This window comes from Halichoeres trimaculatus, unplaced genomic scaffold (genome assembly GCF_033239565.1).
Source record: "Halichoeres trimaculatus isolate MK-OKI-2021-1 unplaced genomic scaffold, fHalTri1.1 fHalTri1_scaffold_4, whole genome shotgun sequence".
Lineage (NCBI taxonomy): Eukaryota > Metazoa > Chordata > Actinopteri > Labriformes > Labridae > Halichoeres > Halichoeres trimaculatus.
The window spans coordinates 37,827,211-37,850,868 of NW_027437182.1; the positions used below are offsets into that span (position 1 = coordinate 37,827,211).

General features: G+C 43.3%; 2 protein-coding genes across 3 annotated transcripts in view; both read left to right on the forward strand.

Moving 5' to 3' along the window:
• Positions 1-1,594: 1,594 nt before the first annotated feature.
• Positions 1,595-23,658, forward strand: part of dab1a (DAB adaptor protein 1a) — a 381,277-nt gene continuing 359,213 nt past the window's right edge. Inside the window, exon 1 of the mRNA XM_074668250.1 lies at positions 1,595-1,960. The gene's annotated coding sequence lies outside the window, so the exon portion shown is untranslated. The remainder of the gene's footprint in view (positions 1,961-23,658) is intronic.
• On the forward strand, positions 15,279-23,531 carry LOC141789602 (uncharacterized). 2 transcript variants are annotated; one of them, XM_074669100.1, is made up of 4 exons: positions 19,233-19,780; positions 19,964-20,116; positions 20,536-20,628; positions 23,349-23,531. In XM_074669100.1, the coding sequence occupies exons 1-4, from the start codon at positions 19,427-19,429 to the stop codon at positions 23,394-23,396; spliced, it is 648 nt and encodes a 215-aa protein (XP_074525201.1). In that variant the 5' UTR covers positions 19,233-19,426; the 3' UTR covers positions 23,397-23,531. The 2 variants fall into 2 exon arrangements, 1 of the variants encoding a protein (XP_074525201.1); XR_012598219.1 differs by lacking the exons at positions 19,233-19,780; positions 20,536-20,628; positions 23,349-23,531 and adding exons at positions 15,279-15,436; positions 15,728-15,782 and having other exon boundaries at positions 19,964-20,072.

A 23,658-nucleotide genomic window follows, 5' to 3' on the forward strand; every position in this document is an offset into this window, starting at 1 on the left:
GAGTTTTAGCTTCTTTAAGTGTGGCCACTATGAACAATGTATAAATAAAAATGTGAAAATAAACAAGGTCTTTGATTTCACAAGCCTCAACTTGATGATCAAACTCTATTGATGGGACTTACTTGTAATAATAATAATAATAATAATAATAATAGTAATAATAATAATAATAATAATAAAGCATGATTTGGACTGAAAACCATTTAAAACTAGCATAAATTGGTGATGACTGTACATACTTGTAATCTGAATTAATGGTATAATTCCTTGAGATGAATACAAAGAATCCATAAAAAGTTGTACAAATTAATAGTCCTATAGGTGTTCTACTGATAAAAAAAATCATCTTAGTCTCATACCATTTGTTTTAAGGTGTGCAAGATGAAAATACTTGGGGCCACTTGCATACTTATTATACACACACTGGCTACCACATTCTTTTCAAGTAAACGCTTGGTATGGAAGTTACTACTTTAGCTATGGATGTAATGTAAATATGCTACCGTCTTTGTAGGTATTTCACACTGAAAATAAAGCTGAAGACCTACAGCAGATAGCCATTGCAATCCTGACCTCAGGAAAGAAGGATCCTCTCCACCCATGCACCTAAAGACGTCCAGATCATCACCAATCACCAAGGTTCTCATTGGTTTGCCTTCAGTTGCAGCAGCTTTTACCACAATCTTCAGGCTCTGTCTTAAGTATTCAAAGAAATTGGGATCCCTCTTTGAATTTGTGTGAAAGATTTTGATGCATATTGATCGGGAAGAGATGAACCCAGGAGATAATAAACTCTGCAAACAGCTGTAGAGCTCAGAGTAGGCAGGGTTGAGATGCACATTTTTTGTCTTTCCTAGTTTCTCAGCATCACTCTGAGACTAGATGTGTCTGACTTCTCTGATATTACATAGATGAAAAAATGCCGTCCTTGAGACCTGTTGGATGTGAGAGTTAAAGGACAGGTCCTGATGGAAAAGAACTCCCAGGTTCCTGACAGGGGTGCTGGCAGCCAAGCTGATGTCGTCCAAGGTGGCGATGTTGTTCAAAAAGCTTCTCTGAGATATTTAGGGTCCAAGAACAATGACTTCAGTCTTCTTTAAGTTCAGCAGTAAGAAGTTTCTGCTCATCCAGGTCCTTACGTCTTTGAGACATGCTTCAAGTTTAGATAGGCGGTTGGTTTCTTCTGGCTTCATTGACAAGTAAAGCTGAGTATCATCTGCATAGCAGTGAAAGTTTTTAAGGTGATTTATCATTATAGTGCCAAGAGGAAACATATACAAGATGGAAAGGAATGGTCTGAGTTAATGTGGGGGCTTCTCATCACTGGAGGTAGTCTGGATCCAGAGTTACTGTTAAACCTGACAGTCTGTGACCCATTGAAGCTTTCTAAAACCCTCAGACTCAGTGTCTTCTCAGAAATCCTATTGAGCTGAGTCAGCGTCAGTCAGAGGAGGCTGCTGATGAATGAGGGATGAGCGTTAAACCGAAATAGGAAGGAGAGCTTCTGCTATTAGGTGGAATGTGGTAACAGAAAGAGGGGGAAGGAGGGGGAGGCAGAGTGAGAGAGAGGCAGGCGTCGAGGAAGGAGGGGGTGAGGCTGCTGACTCTGAGCTTTGCTGCGGTGAGCTCTGAGCTAGCAACGGGCTGAGCTCTCTGGCTGTGGTGCAGACTGTAGCTTAGCCACATTAGCCTCCCTCCACCTCCCCTACAGCTCCATCAGCCAGCAGCACCACTCTGTTTCAGCTGCCCGCTCTGTTCGAGCCGCCCGCTCTGTTTCAACTCACAGGATTTCCTGCTCCCACAAGGATTCTTCCTGACCGACACTTGGAGGGGAAGAGACGGGCTGAGAGGAAGAGGAGGAGGAGGAAGAGAAAACGCCAGCCAGCAGTGACCTTCGTGGTGTGGTGCCACAGCAGAGAAGGAGGAGGAGGAGGAGGAGGAGGAGGAGCGGCTCCATCAGGTGTGTGTCAGCCGTGACAGGGATGAGTGGGTGTGTATGTCATACACCGCAACATGTCATCCTGTGAGAGTCAGTGTGAAAGTTAGGAGAGAAGTGCAGAGCTGAGGGAGGAGAGGATCAGAGAGGGAGTCATCTACACGCTGTGGAAGGATCCATCCTGGCAGCAGACACAGACAGACAGGAAAAATATGAATGGAGAGGAGATGGATGTGGTGCCAGCTTCAGCTTAGTGAGGGTGACAGACGTGTGTGTGTGTGTGTGTGTGTGTGTGTGTGTGTGTGTGTGTGTGTGTGTGTGTGTGTGTGTGTGTTTTGGGCTGGTTCTGACTTGGTTAGCACGTCTGTAAAGGAGGATCAGTCATTGGGCAGGGCGCTGCCTCAAGGCTGCAGACTGGAGCTTTTTTCTCTCTTTCTCTCTCTATCTGTGTGTGTGTGTGTGTGTGTGTGTGTGTGTGTGTGTGTGTGTGTGTGTGTGTGTATTTTACAGTGTAACAGATCTGTCTGTAGGAATAAGATGATAAGATGTTAAAACCTGACGTTGTCATGGATTGATGAGTGTTCCTCTTCCTCAGAGGTGGTTGGCGTTGTGTGTGTGTGTGTGTTGGCCCTGAGCTGCAACAGTGTGAGACTCTCCACATGTTCGCCTGTAGGGAACACCTGGGAGCCTGCTAAAGGTATACTTGAAATTCACTGATGGTGAATTTGTGAGCTCTGATGATTGCAATTTCAGTTCTGATGGCAACTCTGTGAGCTCTGATTATGACTGTGATCTCTGGTGGTTAGTTTGTGAGATCTGATGGTGTCTCTGTGAGCTCTGATGGCTCTGCAAAAACAAACAAAAAATAAGCAAAATAGTAGTTACAACAGTTTATATATTCCCATTCTCTGGCTGTTCTCCTGGCTTGTGATTTCTCTTGATTGTCCCCCAACTTTAAGTATGCTCCTGTGATCGCTTATATATTTTGAAAAGTGAATCAAGTCCCGTATTTGGGCGTTATATCGAAAACTCAAAAACCATCTACCCCTCTCTCTTAGTTGGTTTGATCCAAAGACGCTGCAGAAGACCTCAGAGACAGAGACAGGTAACTGTGCTGCACTGGTTGATGAAGAGTCGATCAGAGCCTTAGCTGTTTTCTTTCTTTCTTTTATGGTGTCGTCATGACATGTTGTGAGTTAAACTAATGTAGCTCTGCTCTAACACAGCATCCTCTTCAATCAGGAGAGTCTAGAGCAGCAGGAATCATATAGTGAGAAGGCTGACTCTGGAATAGTGAAACGTGTGTCATTGTGAAGTTCTGTCTATCTTCGGTGTGTGATGCGCATACGAGCTGCACGTGTACGCGACAGCGCTTTCTCTTTAAAACAGGAGAGAGTTCAGGTGGACGAGACTGACTGAGCCAGTGAAAGAGAGGGAGAGTTCAATCCACAATGTCTTACACAGTGCCCGTGATAGATGAAGTATTAAGACATATCCACTCGCACTTGCACGACCAGATGAAATTTTTACTCGCACACGCTGAAAAAATGCTAACAAGCTAGCCACAACTTCGCTCTTGTTTCCTGCTATTCCTTTCACCGCTCTCATCACTCTGCCCACTGTTCAGACTTCACGAAGGCCTATGCTCTTTTGTTTTTGTCCCTCCCCCCCAAAAATCAAATCGTGATTGGTCAATTTTCCTGTCTCTCTCCAAACCAAAACACACAGCCTGGCCTTCGTGAAGTCCTAACCACTAAATGAGCCAGCAAACTGGGCTCTGATAGAGATAACATGTTTCAAGACAGTAACCCTTTCATTGCTGAAGTGAACTTTGCAGTACACTTAATTTCAAAACTTACATGATGTATTAAATGTATTTTATACAACTAAATGAGAAATTACATATATAGAGATATATGATACGTATATTTTTTGGTCCAGATTTTTTAAGGCTTTCTCTGACGGCCTAGAAGTCCCTGAAGTTTCCCCACTGATATTAGCAGCTACAAACCTTAACTCTAAAGAAGTGAGACAGCAATTGCTTCTGGGGGGATAATATTACTCTAGTGATATGCTTTTTGAATATAATTTCATTTTAAATTCCATTAATAAGCTCAAATATCACAAATGCACCTAGAATTTCAAATATCTGTCTGGACCTTAAGATACTTAGACTTGTGCAGGGTTGCACTGGCTCACACCACAAGCTTTAAACTTGGCATGACTCTTGCCCATAAACTGGGATATTAATTGATAGGGGTCTGAGGGTACTATCTTATGCTTCCTAGATTATATTCACTTTGAAATTAAGTTTTTTCTGGGCGGAGACAGGTTATCACATGTTGTAGCTCTATTAAAAAAAAAAAAAAAAAATCACAAAAATTTGGTTGTGACATCTTGGCAGGCTGCCCATGATTGTTAGCGTTCATTTGATACCAACTTTATGTTTATGACCCTTACGGTTATGGAGATATTCAACATTTATTGTGTACATGTTGTCTTGCACAGATAACCTGAAAATTGGCCTGAAATTGCTCGTAAAAGTCCCCACCTGGAAAATTCAATATGACAACCACCCTAAAAAATTTACCTGTGGGTCCCCTCTAACTAAAAAAATAGGTTGCCAGCTTGAAGCCTCCACAATAGTCTTAACGGAAGCACTTTCCAGAATTGTCCCCCTGACTATCATGAGGTTGGTTTTATCAATATTGAGGGATATATTACTCAAAACAAACCAGCGTCTTAAGTTTTTTAGTTCCACTTCAATCCACTTTAGCAAACCCTTAAATGGTCTCAATTGAATAAAAAATGTGGTTTCATTAGCAAATAAGACGCATTTTGTTAGTTTTGAAAAAGTCACTGTGTCATTCATGTATAGAATAAACAGTTTTCGTCCAAAAACAGATCCCTGCGGCTCTCCACATCACGACTGTCTGAACCAACTACCAGAAACAGTGTGTGTGTGTGTGCAAGGCTGGCTAATGTGTGCAACTCTGACTGCAGTATAACATCACCTGTAAGACCAAGAGGGAAGAAATCTAATTACATCCTTCAGCTCTGACTGCTAACAATGAGACGCTTTTCATGTCTTTGATTATACAAATTTGTAATACACACACCTTACATACCTAACACACCCCACATATATATCTCACACACCGTGCCTGCTCTGCATCCACTCAGCAGCCACACTGTGTACACGATGACAGAGAACCCTGTTCACTTTCTGTTTGTGTTTGTGTGTGTGTGTGTGTGTCAGATTGAGATTCACAAAGCTTTATTAGATGGAATGGAAAGCTATTGCTGACAAAGCATCACAATGAACCATTATGGAATATTTCCATATATATGTTTCTAGTGGGTGCTGGGTTGACTGTTGTTATGACTGAGATTTAATAACAAAGATATATTTTCACCCAGCTCATCTCAGATAAGCTCTCAGTACCATCTGACAGTTACAATGGTCATACATGTGAAATGTGGGAGCTGGGATCAACATGTTTTTCCTGACAGGCTGAGTCTGCTGCTGTGTGCTGCCGCAGGAAAGCCTCTGTCACAGTTATGTTCAGGGGACGGAGGAGAAAATGGAGCTCACCTTCTGTTTCCCCTTAAGAACAGACTTTACATCCTCTCATTTCTCTTGGCTTCCATTCTGTCTTACTTTCTTCAACCTGCAGCTGAAGCTCACTGAGTCTGGACATTGCAAATGTGCGTCTCTGTCTGGGCTTTTTCAGGCTGATCATATATGTGGTGGAGAATACTCTCTGTTCAGTAAGCCATAGCATTCTAATTCATCGATGGGTTTCATTTCCCTTTTCCAGTTGTCAGTGTGATAGGCTTTATCTTCTGTGTCCGGTCTGTAGAGACCAGGTGAGTTTTGGAGAGGTTTGTGAGGTCTTGGATTCAAAGGTGGCAGGATTCTCTGGTTTTCCTCAGAGGGTCTGTCCCTGGGCAGCGTCTGTTTCTGATGGAGGCTTTGTGCTGATAGGAAGGACAGGGCTCTGTCTCTGTCAACAGTTTGCTTTAAGGCCCTGAGCAGGCGTGTGTTACAGTTTTTCTCGATTGTTTACACACATTTTCTGAAAGGATGCCTCATATTCTCAGAACTCTACACACAAATCAAAAAATCACTCACACATTTCTCAAAACCCCTCAATTCTCCTGCAAAATGAAACTTTAATTCCAAAATAGTGTTTATTCTTCTCAAAATGGTGTTTTGTCTCCAAATGACAAACACAAACCACTATATGGACAAACATTTCTATGAACCAGTTGAACACTGATGTGCTCAGTGTAAAACACTGTGATTACATAATATTCATCATGACTCGGGCCTTTTTGTGTTCAGTGTAACACTTCATGCAAAATATTTCAGATTTTTTTTTTTTTTTTTTTGACTCAGAACACAAAATGGCTGATGATGTTTCTTCCACTTCTAAGTCTTTTTGTGAGGCTGAATCCAACCTCATCAATAAAGACAAACTGGTGCTCCACTGCAGCCACCTCTAGCTCAAGGACGCTCTGAAACACACAGGATAATATCAGAAATAGACATGGAGTGGTCACTATTGTGAAATACATTCATTATGATTCCAATACTAAAACATGTATAATGTTTACAGTTTTCAGGGTATGCATCAGTAACAGGATTTACTTGCACATAGTTATATCGCAGTTCTTTGACTCTGTCTGAATTGCGTTCAAATGGAACTCTGTAGACTTGTTTCATCTTCAGAGAATTTCTTTGCAAGACAGTCTAGAGTGGATAAACTTATTCTATCAACATTTGGAAAAATGTCATTGTTTTCTAGTACTTTTCTTTGGATTTGCCGTAATGTAATGGCATTATTCTCAAGGACCATGTTCACAATTTGATTTTCCTGTTCAGGAGACAGTAGACGCTCCCGACCTCCTCTTGATGGTTGTCTTTCAGCTCTGCAATACTCAGAGTGAAATACTGTAAATATTGTGAAGGGATAAAAAGGAAGGAATACATTTCTCAAATAAACACTTTACTTTGTTTACAGTCCTTCAGAACAGTACACTGACAATACTGTAATACTGTACTCATTGAGTACTGTGTTGAATTGCAGTACAACAATTTCCTAAAACTAGTAAGACTAAATTTCTTATTCTCATTTTTTGGAAAGTCCGAAAGATGGGTGCTACTGTGTATCTGCTCAAATTTGTCTGCACCCTTTGCCCAGCCTCCCTCATTGTTAGACCATGGTTTACCACATGGTCAACCAAAGTGGCCCTGATCTTATCAGAGATTACGGCCCTCATCCTTCATCGTCCCCGTCCTTGTCCTCATCGTCCTCCACGTCCTCCTCCTCTCATTCTCACACCTCTGGCTCTCCCCCTGATTTCAATGTTGGAGTCCATTGTTCCAAAACAGAGGAACTCACCTGTTGCCCTTTTATGCTAAAGCTCTGATTGCTAGTTGTAAAAATATGTGACAGGTGTTTACCCATGTGATGAGTCAGTGTGCATAATAGGAATATTCATTTTACTGTTTTGAGTGGCATTGTGTTCTTTGTGAAAACAAGAAGTTTACTTCATGAAAATTGTGCCAAAACTCAGAGAATTGTGTGTAGTGTTTTGAAAAAGGTGTGTTGTAGATCTGCAGTCTGAGTGTACAGCAGGAATTGTGCTTACAGTTTAGCAGACTTGGTTCATGGAGTTGGTGCATTGGTTATATGTTGTGGTCATTGTGTCTCAGGAACCAAAAATTGTGTGTAAACAATCGAGAAAAACTGTAATAGAAGCAATATAAATGCATGTTTGTCACTGTGTGTGTGTGAGTGTGTGTGTGTGTGTGTGTGTGTGTGTGTGTTTCTATCATGGCTGTTATAAAGGCTAATTTATCTCCATCTGCCAGGAGTGGCACAATGACTGTGTGTAGGAGTGTTTAGAGGGTGCTCAGTGTGTGTGTGTTTGTGTGTGTGTGTGTGTGTGTGTGTGTGTGAATGTGTGTGTGTGTGCATGTGTGTGTGTGTGTGTGTGTGTGTGTGTGTGTGTGTGTGTGTGAATGTGTGTGTGTGAATGTGTGTGTGTGAATGTGTGTGTGTGTGTGTGTGTGAATGTGTGTGTGTGAATGTGTGTGTGTGTTTCTGTGTGTGTGAATGTGTGGGTGTGTGTGTGTGTTTCCGTGTGTGTGTGTGTGTGTAAGGAGCTGTCCTGGGTGTGAATGCTCACCTGTTGATGTACCTGTTGACTGAGGCTCCTCCTGAGGGTGACGACACGCTGCAGTGTGTGTGTGTTTGGTTTTGGAGCTGCAGTGATGAGCAGCAGGCTGAGGGTCTGAACTCTTGCTCAGAGAGGTTGTCTCTGGCTGAAACATTACCGGTCGGGCTGAGATGTTCTGCTTTACTCCTGATTCCATTCTTTCACCATTGTTGGGGTTCTGATTCAATTTTAATTGCAGTTCTTCGATATTTCCAGTTTTTAGTTCTCCTCTGTAACACCAGACCATGTAAAAGGGTAAATGATAGCAATATTAACCTACAAAAAAACTTACCATTTAAGTCAGATTTTTGGATTTATTCAAGGGGTCTGACATCTCATTACGAGATAGTCAAAGAAAAACACTTCATCCTCTTTTGGAGAAAAGTGGTTACTGTTTTTCATCCCAGCTCATAAACAAAGACTCAAATGAAGAATTTAATTAACAAACAAAACACTGCTGAACAAAATAAAATCTTAATCTAAAAACCATAAAACAAAATAAAGCCAGATATTCTTGTGGCTTGATTTTTTTCTCCCAGTAACCAGGCGTCGCTGAGCCTGAAAAACACACCCATTGATAAAATGCCTTTACCACAGATGAAGGGACATTTCCAGTAAACAACAACAAAAGCAACAGCAAAGACAACAACAACTGTTTCTGGTATTTCGTTTCATTGTTTTCGTTTTGTTTTCCACCACTTATCCGGGTCAGGGTCGCAGGGGCAGTAGTGCCATCAGCGAAAAGCAGTGGCCCTGTCCCCGGCCACTTTCACCTGCTCCTCTGGGGGGATTCCAAGGCGTTCCCAGGTCAGTTGAGACGTAATCTCACTATCGTGTCCTGAGTCTACCCCGGGGTCTCTGCCCACTTGGATACGCCCAAAACACCTCCCCAGGGAGGCGTCCAAGAGGCATCCTTACCAGATGCCTGAACCACCTCATCTGGCCCCTCTCTATGCGGATCTTGTTCTTTTGGTCTCTACCCACAGCTCGTGGCTATAGGTGAGGGTTGGAGCGTAGATTGACTGGTGAATTGAGAGCCTTCTGGCTCAACTCCCTCTTCACCACAACAGATAGGGATCCGTCTATCAATCTCTCGCTCAGTTTTTCCCCTCTCTCCCGACCTGAAGTGGGCAATCCAACCTTTTCCAAATGAGAACTATGGCCTCAAACTTCGAGGTGCTGATCTCCATTCTGGCTGCTTCACACTCTGGGCTCTAATTTCGTGGCGCAGCGCAGGGGGCGCAAGCCTGGCGCAGCCTGCGCAGTGCTAATTTCGTACAGCGCACCACCGTGCGCTGCCAATTTGACAATTTGGTAGACCGTCTGTGCAGAGATGGGTGTGACGGCACACCAGGGGGAGGTGTCAGCAGATTCATGTTGGCGCAGTGACAATTTCGTGCCAAAAAAGTGCGCTGAAAGCTCGCCAGCTCCAACCTGGTCTATTCTCGGCGCAAGGCGGAGGGCACCCCACGCAGCTGTAATTTGGTGACAGGTGCGCACATGTCATCAAAGCCTCAGAGGCAGGTTTCCAGAGTGTCAGGCACATTTTAATGCAATAAACAATTACAGCAATCACTATTTAATGTAACTGTCTGAACCAGCATATACATTTATATCTATATTAACTGTCCCGTCACATCTGATGTCAGATTAAAGCCGTTTGTCATAATGGAAAGTTAATCTGACGGCAGCTGGAAGTTTGATGCACATCTTACAATTAAACAATAAACAGCCTTAACATCTGATACTGAGTATATATCTGGTTCTCTCATTTCATTTAATTCAAAGAAAAGAGGGAGAGAAAAGACGAAGAAAAAAAGAGACAAAATAAATGTATGTCACTCAGGATTTACCCGTGATTTCTCATATTTCTCTGTTTTAGTCTTTATGTTTAACATGATCTAAAAAGATGGAGTACATTATTGTACGGAGGATGAGGTGGAGACACTGGGAGAGTATACAGTATATCACCAAAGGCTCTGCTATTTGGTGATGACAAACCAGGAGTGCAGGTGGATCAAAAGTATTCTGAATGGATAAGCCAGCTGTGTAACTGCCTCTTAATTTTTTACTCCGAATAAAGACAAAAGAACAGATTAAATCTGTCCTGGGAGCTGGCCCACACGGGCTTCGTGTCCTCTGATGTGCCCCACTGTCCATTGACCTGCTGCAGGCACAGCGGCTCTGACCAGCGACCGAAGGAGAGGCGCTCATTTGATTGGTGAAAACAGTGCTCGGCTGGGTTAAACCCACTCACGGCTTTTCTCCTCCCTCTCTGCCATTTGCACGGAGGGAGGCGTGGACGCGCAGCTCTGCACTTATCTGCGCCTGGACTGCACCTCTCTTGGCTCTGCAGGAAACTTGCAAAGTGTGCCGGTCACGCCCTGTGCGCACGGCGAAGGGCGGCGCAGGGCAGGTGTGCCTGCGCCTGCACCTGCGCCTGGTCTACGATATTAGAGCCCTAGGTGTCTCTGAGTGTTTCTGGTGTGTTTGTCTCTTTTCAGACGTCACTGAGCTCAATGAAGGCTTTAATAGACGATGCTGCTGTGGTCCTGGAATCTTAGAAATACACGTCTCGCTTATTGTTTCCCTCAGATCTCTGTCAGAGGAGAAAGCTGACCAGCTGATGGCTGTATGGGCTCCGTCTCTGGTGTGTTTATGTGTTTCTTACAGAGAAAATAGGGGGTAAAGTAGAACAGCCTGTTTTTCAGAGTAAAGGCCTAAACTGGTGTAGTCTCTGAACCTCTGTCCAGGAGTTTTTGGTAAATGAGCTCAGCTTCTCAGCTCCTTCTCTGAGTCTTAGTGGAATAACGCCGTCATAGTCCAGCTGGCTGCAGGTTGGCTGTGTGAATAATTAAAGAGCGTCAGTGCAGAGGAGACGTCCTCTGTCCTCCATGCTGTGGGAATCCTCTCAGCTCAGCTGGCTGTGTGAAGAGGACGACCACAGACACTGTCAGAACACATGTAGACCTCAAAGAACGTACCTCTGCCAACAAAAGCCATCATACTGTGTGGAACATAATCCACATTGGTCTATGCGTCTCACTCCTGGTGCCCCTTGCTTGAGGCTGTGTCTCTGTTCAAATAATCCATTCCCACTTTTTACATGTGTGTGTGTGTGTGTGTTCAGAACTCATAATTCAAAATGGGAGTATCAGCACCATCACTGGTTCTTTGTGAAGTGCTGTTTCCCAGGATCTGTCAGTTTGAGTTCTCCTAGGAGAACATGAATCCATGTATGGCCCATAGACCATAGGTCCTTGTTTGACCAGGCCCCACTCCTGACAGCAGGGTCTCTGTGGGTTCATGGGCTTACAGTTTACATACCTGAACCACCAGGTGACCTGGATGTCTGCTGTTCTCTGATTGGCTCAGGATTTTCCCTGTTTTTCCTTCATGGCACTGAAAGGCCTTGTCCTCTGTGAACTCTGGTTCATGAGGTTTGGAGCTGAGCCTGTCTGTAGAGGCTGAGAGCTGAAGAACAGTGAAGAGGCTCTCTGGAGGTCTGTCACCCAGCAAACCCTGCTGTCTGCGAGGAGCAGCTGATCTGTGGAGATAAGCAGAACCAGTGAGAACAGGGTTTATAACGGTCCATGATCCGCTGTTAGGTCAGCACTGTGAGGACAAACTGTGGACCAGGACTGGATCAATGAACACAGATTACATCCAGAGGTTAGCTGAAGTGAACATCCGTCTGAGCTGTGACTAACACACACACTCACACACAGAAACACAGATAGCAGCTGACTAATGTCATCATAGACCCGTGTCCTCCTCCTCCTCCACTGATTAAGAGCCTCTCTGAGCCCCCAGACGCCCTGCTCTGATAGGCCAAGGTCACAGTGAACCATAGCGCAGTGCTGCAGATTGATGCTCAACTCCTTCAGGAAACCACTGAATCTAATTCAGCCAATGGGCTTCCTCTCCACTTCAGATGAAGAGGACCATTCCCCTCGCCCCAGGGCCTTTAAAGAGGTGTGTGTGTCAGCTTGTCTGCATGTGTAAATGTGTGTGGATATGTGTGTGTGAGCTTGTAAGCGCCGGGTTGAAAAACCTGCTGTAAGTGATTGGCAGGCGCTGATATTAGTTTGGGAATAATAAGGGTGTAATAACTCGGAGGTGTTCCCTCCAGAGAGTGACTCGCAGGTAATCACAGCCACTCTACACCATTAGTGTCTGCACGCCACCACCTGCCGGGACGGACACACACTCTTTTTCATCTCAGAGCATGACTGTCATGACTTGCTGTGTGGGCACCACTGTGTGTGTGTGTGTGTGTGTGTGTGTGTGTGTGTGTGTTTGTGTCAAAGATGATGTCAGGCAGGTCTGTGCTGAACACTGAGCTCCTGCGTTGGGATTGCACTGTCAGTGTCAGCAGGGGAACAGCAGGAGGTGGAGTGAGCTGAGGCGTTGGATGTTGTCAAATCTAAAAAACCTGCTCCTTTACATTTTAAGACAATAGTTTTAGAAAAGTGATTTTTGTAATGATGGTGTTTTGTTACTGTGAGTGGGGAGGGAACACAGTGAGACCCTGCTATCCCACATGGCTTTCAGTGGCTGTTTTTAGTGTGTAGAGTTTGTCATCCCAAACTTTATTAATAATAACATTGCTGCAGTGAAGAAAGCAAAGCGTATAGCTGAATCAATGCAATTCTACATTCTTTGAATGTTGATTATATCATGTTTGATTGGAGGTTGATCAATTATCAGAACTGATTGGAATTTCAGTGCTATTCCCATATTGATCACAGAGAGCACTTTCAATGTTTTTAACAATATCAGAAATCAATGCTGTTCCCAGTCTTCAGCCTGACAACATTACTATGTTGATTTAGTCACTGTTTGCTTTCTGAGTAAGGCTAAGAAAAGCAACAGTTTTCCATCCCATCACCAAAGAGCTCAGCACAGTGAAAGTGAAGAGTGCTTGGTGTGAGCTGCTGCAGACTGGTAGAATGGTGAGTTTAGAAAAAGTGAGTGAAATCAGACCTTTGGATATAGAGTGAGACCTGGCAACAGCAGAGTGCTACAGAGTGAGACATATGGAAATGATGTGACTGCAGAGAAAAAATTGCCCTGAGTCTGAATGAACAGTAAGGTTAGAAGAGTTTCAGTGTGTTACACCCTCTGAATGGGAAACTCATTTGGACATAGAAAGAAGAACAAGAAGGGTCCTTGCTCAAGCCCCAATAAGCACTGGTTTATGTTGCAGCATACACATATTTTTGCTTTTAATCCAGCGATGTGCAGTTTCTTTGCAGCTCATTAGAGCCATCAGAGCCTGACCACCACTCTCTCTGCTGGTCACTTGGTGTCGGTGACGACTGTTGTCTGTCAAACCAGCCTCTCTTTTCTTCATAGATTACCATTTGTTTCTTTAAAGGCATGACGATGATGAAGGTCAGTGGATCTGGCAGACTGAGCATCAGTCCGTGAGGAAATGTTCCTCTCCTCACTTTTTTCGATGCACAGCACAGTGGCAGCTCACTTCTTCTCACAGACAACCCAGATGAACATGAAGAGTTTCACAAAAAGGTGTAATTGCAATGTAATTGCACAGGTGTGTGTGGACACACTCAGCTGATACCTTCATCAATCTATAACCTGTCTTCCAGTGAGTGTCTATGTTCATGTATCAGTTTCATATCTTTGTACCTAAGACCCTTTGTGCCCCTGTCCCCCCTGAGAGAAGCCTGAGGCTCTGTGGAAGTGAAACACAGCCTCACAAGTCTGACTCCAATTGGAAAGTTTGGCCTCCATCCTGAAAAGAAGTTCAGAAATAATGTGTTTGCAGCTACAAAGTGCACCGTCACTGTTTTCCGAGCGACCCAGAGAGCTGCTGTAAGTGAAATGCAATGCAGCAGAAAGTCAAACATCAATTATGGTGATGGAGTATGGCAGCTCGGTCGTGTCGATGAAGACACATCTTTGAGGGGAGGAAATATTTACTCTTCAGGCTCAGCTTGTTACCCGGGCAGCCAACTTTAGTTTTCTTTTGATCAATTCTGTCAGTGCTGACAGGAAAAGCAAAGAGGAACAATGTCTGCAGCCAAGACTTCATGCAGATCCAGATCCATCAATAAGCATCAAGGGCCGAGACATGTTTGGATGACGACCAAAAGATTCAGACAAAGTCACAACACAGCACTCCTAACACCTCAATCTGACTTCATCTGGACCTGCAGTTAGACGAGACATCCAGTCCTCAACACACACTCACATATGAACTCTGTCAGCAGATTAGCTTAGTTTGTTCCTTCCATTGACAAGGTCTATACAGCTGTCACACAATGAGGATAATAGAGACTGTTCTGGAGGTGAAGACAGGTAAGACTCCTGCTGTGAGGGAGGAAGGGGACCTGAGAAACCCATAAGGCTGAGCTAGGATCCTTTCTTCCCGGTCTTCTCCTCAGTCCTCTCCTTGGTCATCTCCTCAGTCCTCTCCTCAGTCCACTCCTTGGTCATCTCCTCAGTCCTCTCCTCAGTCCTATCCATGGTCCTCTCCTCGGCCCTTTCATTATTCCTCTCCTCGGTCATCTCCTCAGTCCTCTCCTTGGTCATCTCCTCAGTCCTCTCCTCCATCCTCTCCTCAGTCCTCTCCATGGTCATCTCCTCAGCCCTTTCCTTATTCCTCTCCTCAGTACTCTCCTTGGTCCTCTCCTCAGTCCATTCCTTTTTCCTCTCCTCAATCCTCACCTCGGTCCTCTCCTCAGTCCTTTCCTCATTCCTCTCCTCAGTCCTTTCCTGAGTCCTCTCCTCAGTCCCCTCCTTACTGTAAACCCAGATTTTGATTCAACTTAAAGAGAGTAAGTTTATATTACTTAAATGTGTCTAATTTATTGACATTACTTTTTTATTCTGATTAAACTGAACTTTTTCATGTCTTTTCTTCCTGTCATTGTGTTTTCAAGTTGAATCAGTGGTTTTTACTCAAACAAACTGAGTTGGTATTACTTAAACATGTATCATTATTTTCATTAATTATGAATTCTGAGTTAACTGTCCTTCTTAATGGCCTATCTTATTATTATCATGTGTTTGAGCTCAAACAACTGAATATCATTAAGTTTTGCCTGTTACGAATAGCAACGTGACGTCACCCAGCACCTGCCTAAAATCTACTTGAGACCGATGAGTGGCATTGATGAGCGGTGAAAATTTTGACACAAAGCAGAGACGGAGCAGAACATTTTCGATGTGACAATCCAGCCGACAAGTTGTTTGACCGACGATACGAGTCTTTGTTTGCGCGACCACGGACCAGCAAACACCCAGGTAAGTTTATGCAGACCCCAGCAGCCTTGCTGAAGTGATTCTATTGTGTGACATCGAGTTACAAGTGCGCGGCGCCCTCCCGCCCATAAAGTTAAGCTTTGCGCCAATGTGTCCGGTCGGTGACCATCCACTTTGGGTACAATTCGGGTCTGCCGCAGTGTCTATGTAAGCACACACGGTGTGGCACAATAGACTGCTTGGCAGGAAGTTGTCACTTCTACATGCTTCTGAAATGATACTGAGCTGAAATGTTCACTTGACTCAGAAACTTCTTCACTCTCTTTCCTCCAGACAGTATTAGTTGGGCTAAAGTGAAGAAGCCAGCTACAGGCCTACAAACATTCTGGTAAGTTGCACACAAGCTCACATTATTAGTTAGTGAATAAGGTTTAATTTCTTGATTTATTTTATTCATTTTTTGTTAGTTTGCTATTCGTCCCATTCTTAGCTGTCATGCTTCTTTAGTGTTTTGTTGATTAGCTAATGTTGGCTATTGTTTTCATTTGGAAACCCAATATCAAATAGTACTTTTCAGAGTACATGTAACTAGCTCGCTGAAAATGGAGTGGTAGTGTAAATATTGTGGTTTAACTAGTGGAAAGAGGGCACAGCTATTTAAACATTATTGGTTTCAACATGGAAGTCATACAAGGACAGTTCCATTTCCTTGTTTGCACCAAGATTGTTTGTGCACATTTGAGACCTTAAACAGCCTTAAAGCACATATTTCTTGTCTTCACTTTAAAACTCATGAGGAACAAGCAGGAGAAAATGAAGCTGTCAAATTCTGCTGTCAGCCGTGTGAATTTATTGAGCCCTGCTCTGAAACTGAATTTTTCACCCATCTTCGAAGCAGGAACTTGAAAGTTATACAAAAGGTTCAGTGTCCTCATGCAGGCTATAGATTTGAGAGCACTGTGTATACAACTTTCAATGCACATAAAAGTAAAGCACATAGAGAAGACAACTGGAAGATGTGAGCACATGCCAACTAAAAAAACACAGGGGAGATTGATGATGTCAGTGAGGAAGCATGTGAGATAGATCTTCATCATTTGGAAAAGCAGTTGGAGCACAACTTGGCTGCACTTTTTTTTTGACAATGCAAACTATCCTCAATATACCTGAGTACTTTGTACAGGAAGTTATTAAACAGCATCGTGATATACATTTGTTGTCAGAGCCACTTCTGCATCATAAGGTGAAGATGATTCTTAGGGAGTATGATTCTGAGATAGATGAGCCCATCGTGAAACAGGTGAGCAGTGCTGTTTCAGAGACAAACGTGATGACAACATTTTGTGGCAAGGATGGTTCCTTGGCAACTACAAAAAAGAGAGCATTGTATGTGTCTCAAGTGTTTCTGCTGGTAATGCCTGTAGAGCAGTGGTTCCCAATCCTGGTCCTGGAGGACCCCTGCCCTGCATGTTTCAGATGTTACCCCACTCCAGCACACCTGATTCAAATGAATGGCTCATTATCAGGCTCGGGCAGAGCTTGATGACGAGCTGATCATTTGAATCAGGTGTGTTGGAGTCAGGAACATAGAAAACATGCAGGGCAGGGGGTCCCCAGGACCAGGGTTGGGAAACACTGCTGTAGAGTGTGTAGTTGACAAAGATATAAAATCATTTGTTTATGTTCTCATACAGCAAATGCTGCAGAAGTTGCTAAGCAAGACAGAAATACATGTTCCAAATGAATACAAAGCTCATGTAGATGGTTTATACTTCAGAGAAAATGGCCTTCTTACTAATGATGAGTTCACAGTTGCCATCAGGCTGTACATTGATGACTTTGAAGTCACCAATCCATTAGGGACATCAAAAAAGAAGCACATGATGTGTGCTGTGTATTGGGTTATTGCCAATATGCCAGCACAATATAGAGCTTCACTCAACTCTATCCAACTTGCTCTTATATGAAACACAACCGCTGTAAAAGAATGTGGTTATGCTGAAGTGCTGGACCCACTTATCCATTATCTGATGTCACTAGAAAAAGATGGTGTTTCCATAGAGGCCTTAGATGAAAGTGTGAAAGGGATTGTTTTGTATGCACTTGCTGACAACCTAGGTGCTCATGCACTGGCAGGGTTCTATGAGAGCTTCTCTGTTGATAAGTCTGCATGGCCATTAGGAGTGACATTCAAGAACAAGAGGTGCGCTCTGGTGCCTCTGAGCTCAGAGACAAAGACAGGCATGACAGACAAGTGCAGAAAGTGACAGCAGACCCAGAACTGACTAGGACATATGGTGTGAAAAAAGAGTGCTCTTTGACTGCAAAACTGGAGCGCTTTCATGATGTTAAAGGTTACCCTCCTGACCTCGTACATGATCTTCTGGAGGGCATAGTTCCCCTAGAGTTGTCTTTGTGCTTTTCAAATCTGATTTCCAAGGGATATGTTAGTCTAGAAACACTGAATCAGGCTATCAGGTCCTTTACATACACCTTTACTGACAAAACTGACAAACCACAGCCTATTACAAAAGACTTCTCCTCAAAAGGCACAATCAGGGGAAATGCACATGAGATCTGGTGCCTGATTAGGCTTCTTCCATTTCTTGTTGGTCAGTACGTTCCTCTGGGGGTAAAGGCATGGGAGGTTCTCATGCTTGTCAAAGACATTGTGGAGTTAGTAGTTGCCCCTGGGTTTGCTGAAGAGATACTCTACTTCCGAGAGTGCAAGTTAGTAGAACACAGAGAACTACTGCAGTTAACATCCCAAGAGTTCAGATTACGACCAAAGCACCACTTCATTGAACATTACCCTCAACTTATTAAGGTATTTGGTCCACAGAACTCAGAACTACAGGAATGTAACCCTTACAATTGACGTTAAACAACAGAAAGCAGTAAGCTATCATTCAGACTCAAGTTCATTTTTCAAACCATCTGTCGGGATGGAGAAGGTCACTACAGTCTCTGTATCATCTTTCCCTGATAATGTCCAGAGGGTACTTAGTCAGAAAATCCACAAGCCAGAACTAGTTCTTGTAGCATCATCCGTCTGTCTAGATGGAGTTACGTACGAGGCAGATATGGTAATCTCTGCTGGGTCCCGCTCAGGTCTCCCTGAGTTCAGGCAGATCACACAGATTTTTGCAGTTCACACAGAAATCATTTTTGTGTGCAGAGTAATGAGTGCATGGTACCATGAGCACCTTAGATTGTATGAAATTTGCTACTCTGATGTAACCCTGCCCCTGTGTATGGCTCTGCCGTTAGAGCTTAATGATGTTTTCCCCCTTTCAGCATACAGACTGGGGAAGAAACTAATGGTGACTCTCAAACGTTACATTCTGTGCTGAACAATCGCTCTCTTTCTCTTTCTCTTTTGAGATGGCTGTGCAACAGAGAATGCTTGTGAGGGTTGCCTTCACTGAAGTAGACATAAGAAAGGTGGAGCTGACGACAAAGCCTGATACAGTTGACCTTTTAATCGGCTCCCTTAAAGATGTTCTTCAAATAAACAATAACTACAGCTTACAGTTTGAAAATCCCAGCTTTGACAACCAACTGTGCAATCTGACCGAGATATCAGAGTTGCCTGAGCGACCTACCCTGAAAATCATTCCAATGCTTTCGCTTATGGAGGTGCCCGTTCAGCACTCAACATCGAGTGAAGAACTAAGTAAAACACACTGCAAAGCAGACACAGACATCCTCTCCAGCTCCTTTGAGGAAAGACAACGCCAGTGGCCAGAGTTATTTGATATATATAGACCAAAACTCTCTGTGGATGTGGAATATAGACTGCGCCAAGCAAACCTGCTCCATCTCAGGGATGGAACACACCTCAATCTGTCAAAGGAGCTCAAGCATTTCATCCTCGAGGGGCTGGCTGAGACCAAATATGCCTTGAAAGCATACCCAACAAATGCAGAATTTGAAGCCGTTGCCTCAGCGCTGGTGCGAGTACACCCATGTCTGAAAGTACAAGGATCAGTGTCTGGATGGAGTAGTTGGAAAAACAGCTTAAAATTCACGATGAGAAATTACCGAACAAAAATGTGTCAGCGGGGTCACCGTGATGTCACTGTGAATGGTGGTAAATATGGAAAGCACTCTCCTTGTGGTGAACCACCTAACAAGAGAATCAAGAAGCCAAGGAGAGGAGAGGTCAATTACTTACCTGATTATCCAGATGGACAGGTTGACTCCAGCCTTGAAGATGCCCAACAGCTCATGGTGGATGAAATGAAAAAGAAAACCCTAAATAGAGCCCTCATCAAGCAGGAAATGGATCTAACATTTGCACTTCAGAGGAATGAAGTTGTGGAGGACAAGCCTGCCATCGCCCAGATATGTCAATGTTGGCCGGCTCTCTTTACTGAGCACCAGGTAGGCCTATAGATTTGTCTCACATGCTGTGTTCTACAGAGCCCCTTTACTGTCACCAGAAAGGGCTCTGTACTACTAGAAGTAAAGATGTATCAGAGAAATATTGCAGCCTGAGTTGTTGTATGTAAAGATCACATTATGGTGTCAACTCATTTGAACATGTTTTGTTTTTACACGTTTCAGGTGTGTTTGGAGTTCAGCAAGGTGGCTGGTAAGAGCCTGAAACAGGAGTTCTACGAGGCCTTTGACCATCACAGTCCCAGGCTCATGGAAGTCTTCAAGGCAAAGAGGGGCGTCACAGGGCAGGTTTTGGCTGACCTTATGCAACAAACACAGGTTAGTTGATTATTTATTTTATATCAACGTCTTAGAAAACAGTCTAATACTTAATTCAGCTTGAAAGAACACACAATGGAAATAAATGTACTGGTAATGTGAGCTATCCTGTTGGTAGAGGCTTTCTTCTACTTAACTTTGAGTAGTGTAATGGAGTTGAATTAGATGACTCCCCTGAGTAATTACTTAAAACCCATGACATTAGATTGCCAGGTTTTGTTAGTTGATCAGTAAATTGGGTATGCAAATAACTACCTTTATGCATAATGTCAAGAATGCTGGGATTTAACAGGTGGGGTCTAGTAGGTAAATGGTTCTGCTGTGTGTAATTGGTTATGTACATGCACATAGTATTCAGGGTAACATATGGACCCTTATTTGAAGTGTGTGATGTCCTCTCTGCTTCCTCAACCCACCAGGCTACAGCTGTGACAGAAGTCAGATGCCTTGTCCTGAGGGGGCTTCCTGTCATTCTCGGCGATGATCAGGCCACATTCTTCAAGGCTTGCTGTGTAAGCAGTTTGGATTTTACTTTCCCTCCTCTCCTCCTTTACCCCTGACTAGCATCTCCCGTTCATTGACTCCCCTCCTCTTCCTCTTTTCCCCTCTCCACCTTCATTTTCTAGCTCTCTATTCACTACCTCCTCTCCTCTCCCTTTACCTTCCTTTACTTTCTCTACTGTTCTCTACCTCCTGTTGTCTCCCTTTACCTCTCCTCACTTCCTCTCCTCTTCTCAACCTCCTCTTCTCTCTTTACCGGCCCTTACTTCATCTCCTGTTCTCAACCTTCTCTTCTCTCCCTTTACCTCCCCTCACCTCCTCTCCTGTTCTCTACCTCCTCTTCTCTCCCTTTACCTCCCCTCACCTCCTCTCCTCTCCTGTTCTCTACCTCCTCTTCTCTCTCTACCTCCCCTCACCTCCTCTCCTGTTCTCTACCTCCTCTTCTCTCCCTTTACCTCCCCTCACCTCCTCTCCTCTCCTGTTCTCTACCCACTCTTCTCTCTTTACCGCCCCTCACCTCCTCTCCCATTTACTACCTCCTCCTTCTCCTCCTTTACCTCCCCTCACTTCCTCTCCTGTTATCTACCTCCTCCTTTCTCCCTTTTCCTATCCTCTGTACCATATCATTTTAAGGTGTGCATGTGTTTTTTGTTGTTGTAAAAAATAAAACCTCTGGAGGCATACTCCAAATTGTCACCTGTGTTCATTCAAAATCATTTGTGAATGCCTCTTGCACCTGTCCTGAGTGATTTCAATGTCCAACTACTGCACAGGACACACATATGTGCTGTGCACCTATACCTACCTAGAGGGTGTTTGTAGCACTATTGTAGCACTATGGTGTCTTGTTCACGTGAACCTTCCCTGTTCATTTTTGCAGGATGTTTATGGTGAGGGAGTTTTGACTTACCTATGCACTGCATCTCAACCACCCAAAGTACATGTAGAACACTTTTGATTTTTCAACAGGTACTCCTGAACATAGGTAAGACAGATCTGAAACCTAAAGTTCAAACACTCAAAAATGAGGAGGGGAGGCAGAGGGAGGAGGGGGGAAGAGTATGGGCTTTAGATGGGCATCTACTGTGAGATGTATTTTTCACCTTTATTGTCTCACACATATGCCCTTTTTATTTTATCCAGGGAACATTTTTTGTTCATGATTGAGTTCAAATTGCCAAGATGGATGACTGGAGTAGAGAGGCAAGGTTGGGGAACAGAGAAGGGAGGTAAAGGTGTAGGGGAGAGTATGGACTCTCCATACAGGTATCTGCTCTCTGTTATGTTTTTCAAACTCTCATTTTCTCTACATTCGTTCTCACACGCCTTTTTGTTTTTCATGGACACATTGTTTATTTGCAGATGTTAAGATACCAGTGTTCAACAGGGTGTAAGGGTTAAGTGATAGGGTATAAATGTTAAGTGATAAAGTGTATATATTAAGATTCAAGCGTTCAGCAGGGCTAAGTTCCAACTTGCCAGTTTATCAACCAAATTGAAGAGGTGCAGTACAATATTGTAGAGGAAGAGATATTTTTTGTTTTCATGCCAGCACTCAGGAATCTACACTCTAGAAGCCTTTTAGGCCGTGGCTTTGTTTATTTTGTTGCTGGAAAAAAAAAAAAAAGTTCAATAAAAAAATGGATCAGTGTAATGCAGCAGTTGTAAATATGTATTTTACATTGCTCTAATGTTTGAAAGACATTTTGAGTTGAAAAAACAAAGAAAAAAAGTTTAAAAAGTTAGGTTTGGGGTCGTAATGGGGTAATTTTTACTTAACAGGCACACCCTTACGAAAGAAAAATATATGCACCAATATATTTTTTGAAATGTATTCTAATATATTATTGATATATTATGATATACATGGAATAATATATTGAGGGCACATATACAATATATTATATATTCATGAAATATATTGCAATATATTGCAAAATATACAAATGATTGCCACTTTCCATGTATTGCAATATTTTGGAAAATATAAATACTAAATCTCATATATGGGAATAAATTACCTAATATATGACATGATATTTTCCAATATCCTGCAATATATTTTTCTTTCGTATGGGAAGTTAAATAAATGAGTGGAGAATGATTGTTTAAACTAAGCATCTTCAGTTACTGTAACTTGGTTATTAGTACATTTAGCTTAACTGTTCTATTCCATTCAATTATGGGCTCAAGTGCATTGAACATAGTCAACTTCATTTATTCAACTAATGCTTCTTTGCTTAAAAAATTAAAGGCAACGAGTTACCTTGATTTTTTTTTAAGAAGATACTACTTACCTGGGTTTACAGTATTGACCCTCACCTCTGTTTCTCCTCGGTCCTTTCCTCAGCTCTTTCCTCTGTTTCTTCTTAGCCCTTTCCTCAGTCCCCTTCCATAGTCCTCTTCTTAGTCCCCTTTCTCAGTCCTCTCATCAGTTCTGTCCTCAATCCTCTCCTCAGCCCTTTCCTCAGCCCTTTTCTTATCCCCTTTCTCAGTTCTCTCCTCAGCCCTTTGCTCTGGCCCCTCCTCAGTCCTTCCTCAGTCCTTTCCTGAATTCTCTCTTCAGTCCTGTCCTCAGCCCTCTCCTCAGCCCTTTCCTTAGTCTTGTCCTCATTCCTCCTCTCAGCCCTTTCTTCAGTCCTTTCCTTAGTCCTCTCCTTAGCCCTCTCATCGGCTCCTCCTCAGTCCTCTTTTCAGCCCTTTCTGTCCTCTCCCGCTTGTGGTCTTTCAGGGCCCCCACTTTTCCATCATTGGCTTCCTGTCCCAGCTGCCTTGTTGAAGTCCTCACCTGTCTGTGAGAGGGTTAATGAGGAGCAGGTGTCTGAAAACACCCCTACAGCTGGGCCTGGACTCAGAGAGGAGTAGCACCTTCATCAGCGTATGAAGCATTTCAGTGTTCCATCATCATATCATCATCATCATCATCATTATCATCATTATCATCATCATCATCATCATCAACATCATCATCATCATCATCATCATCATCACCATCATCATCATCATCATCATCAACATCATCATCATCATCATCATCATCA

What these genes read in the sequence shown, in the direction of transcription:
- LOC141789602 (XM_074669100.1), top strand. Translation starts at nt 19,427, where the DNA reads ATGAGAAATTACCGAACAAAAATGTGTCAGCGGGGTCACCGTGATGTC. An exon ending in CTCTCTTTACTGAGCACCAG is followed by an intron (nt 19,781 to 19,963) that starts GTAGGCCTATAG and finishes TACACGTTTCAG; the next exon opens with GTGTGTTTGGAGTTCAGCAA. An exon ending in ACCTTATGCAACAAACACAG is followed by an intron (nt 20,117 to 20,535) that starts GTTAGTTGATTA and finishes TCAACCCACCAG; the next exon opens with GCTACAGCTGTGACAGAAGT.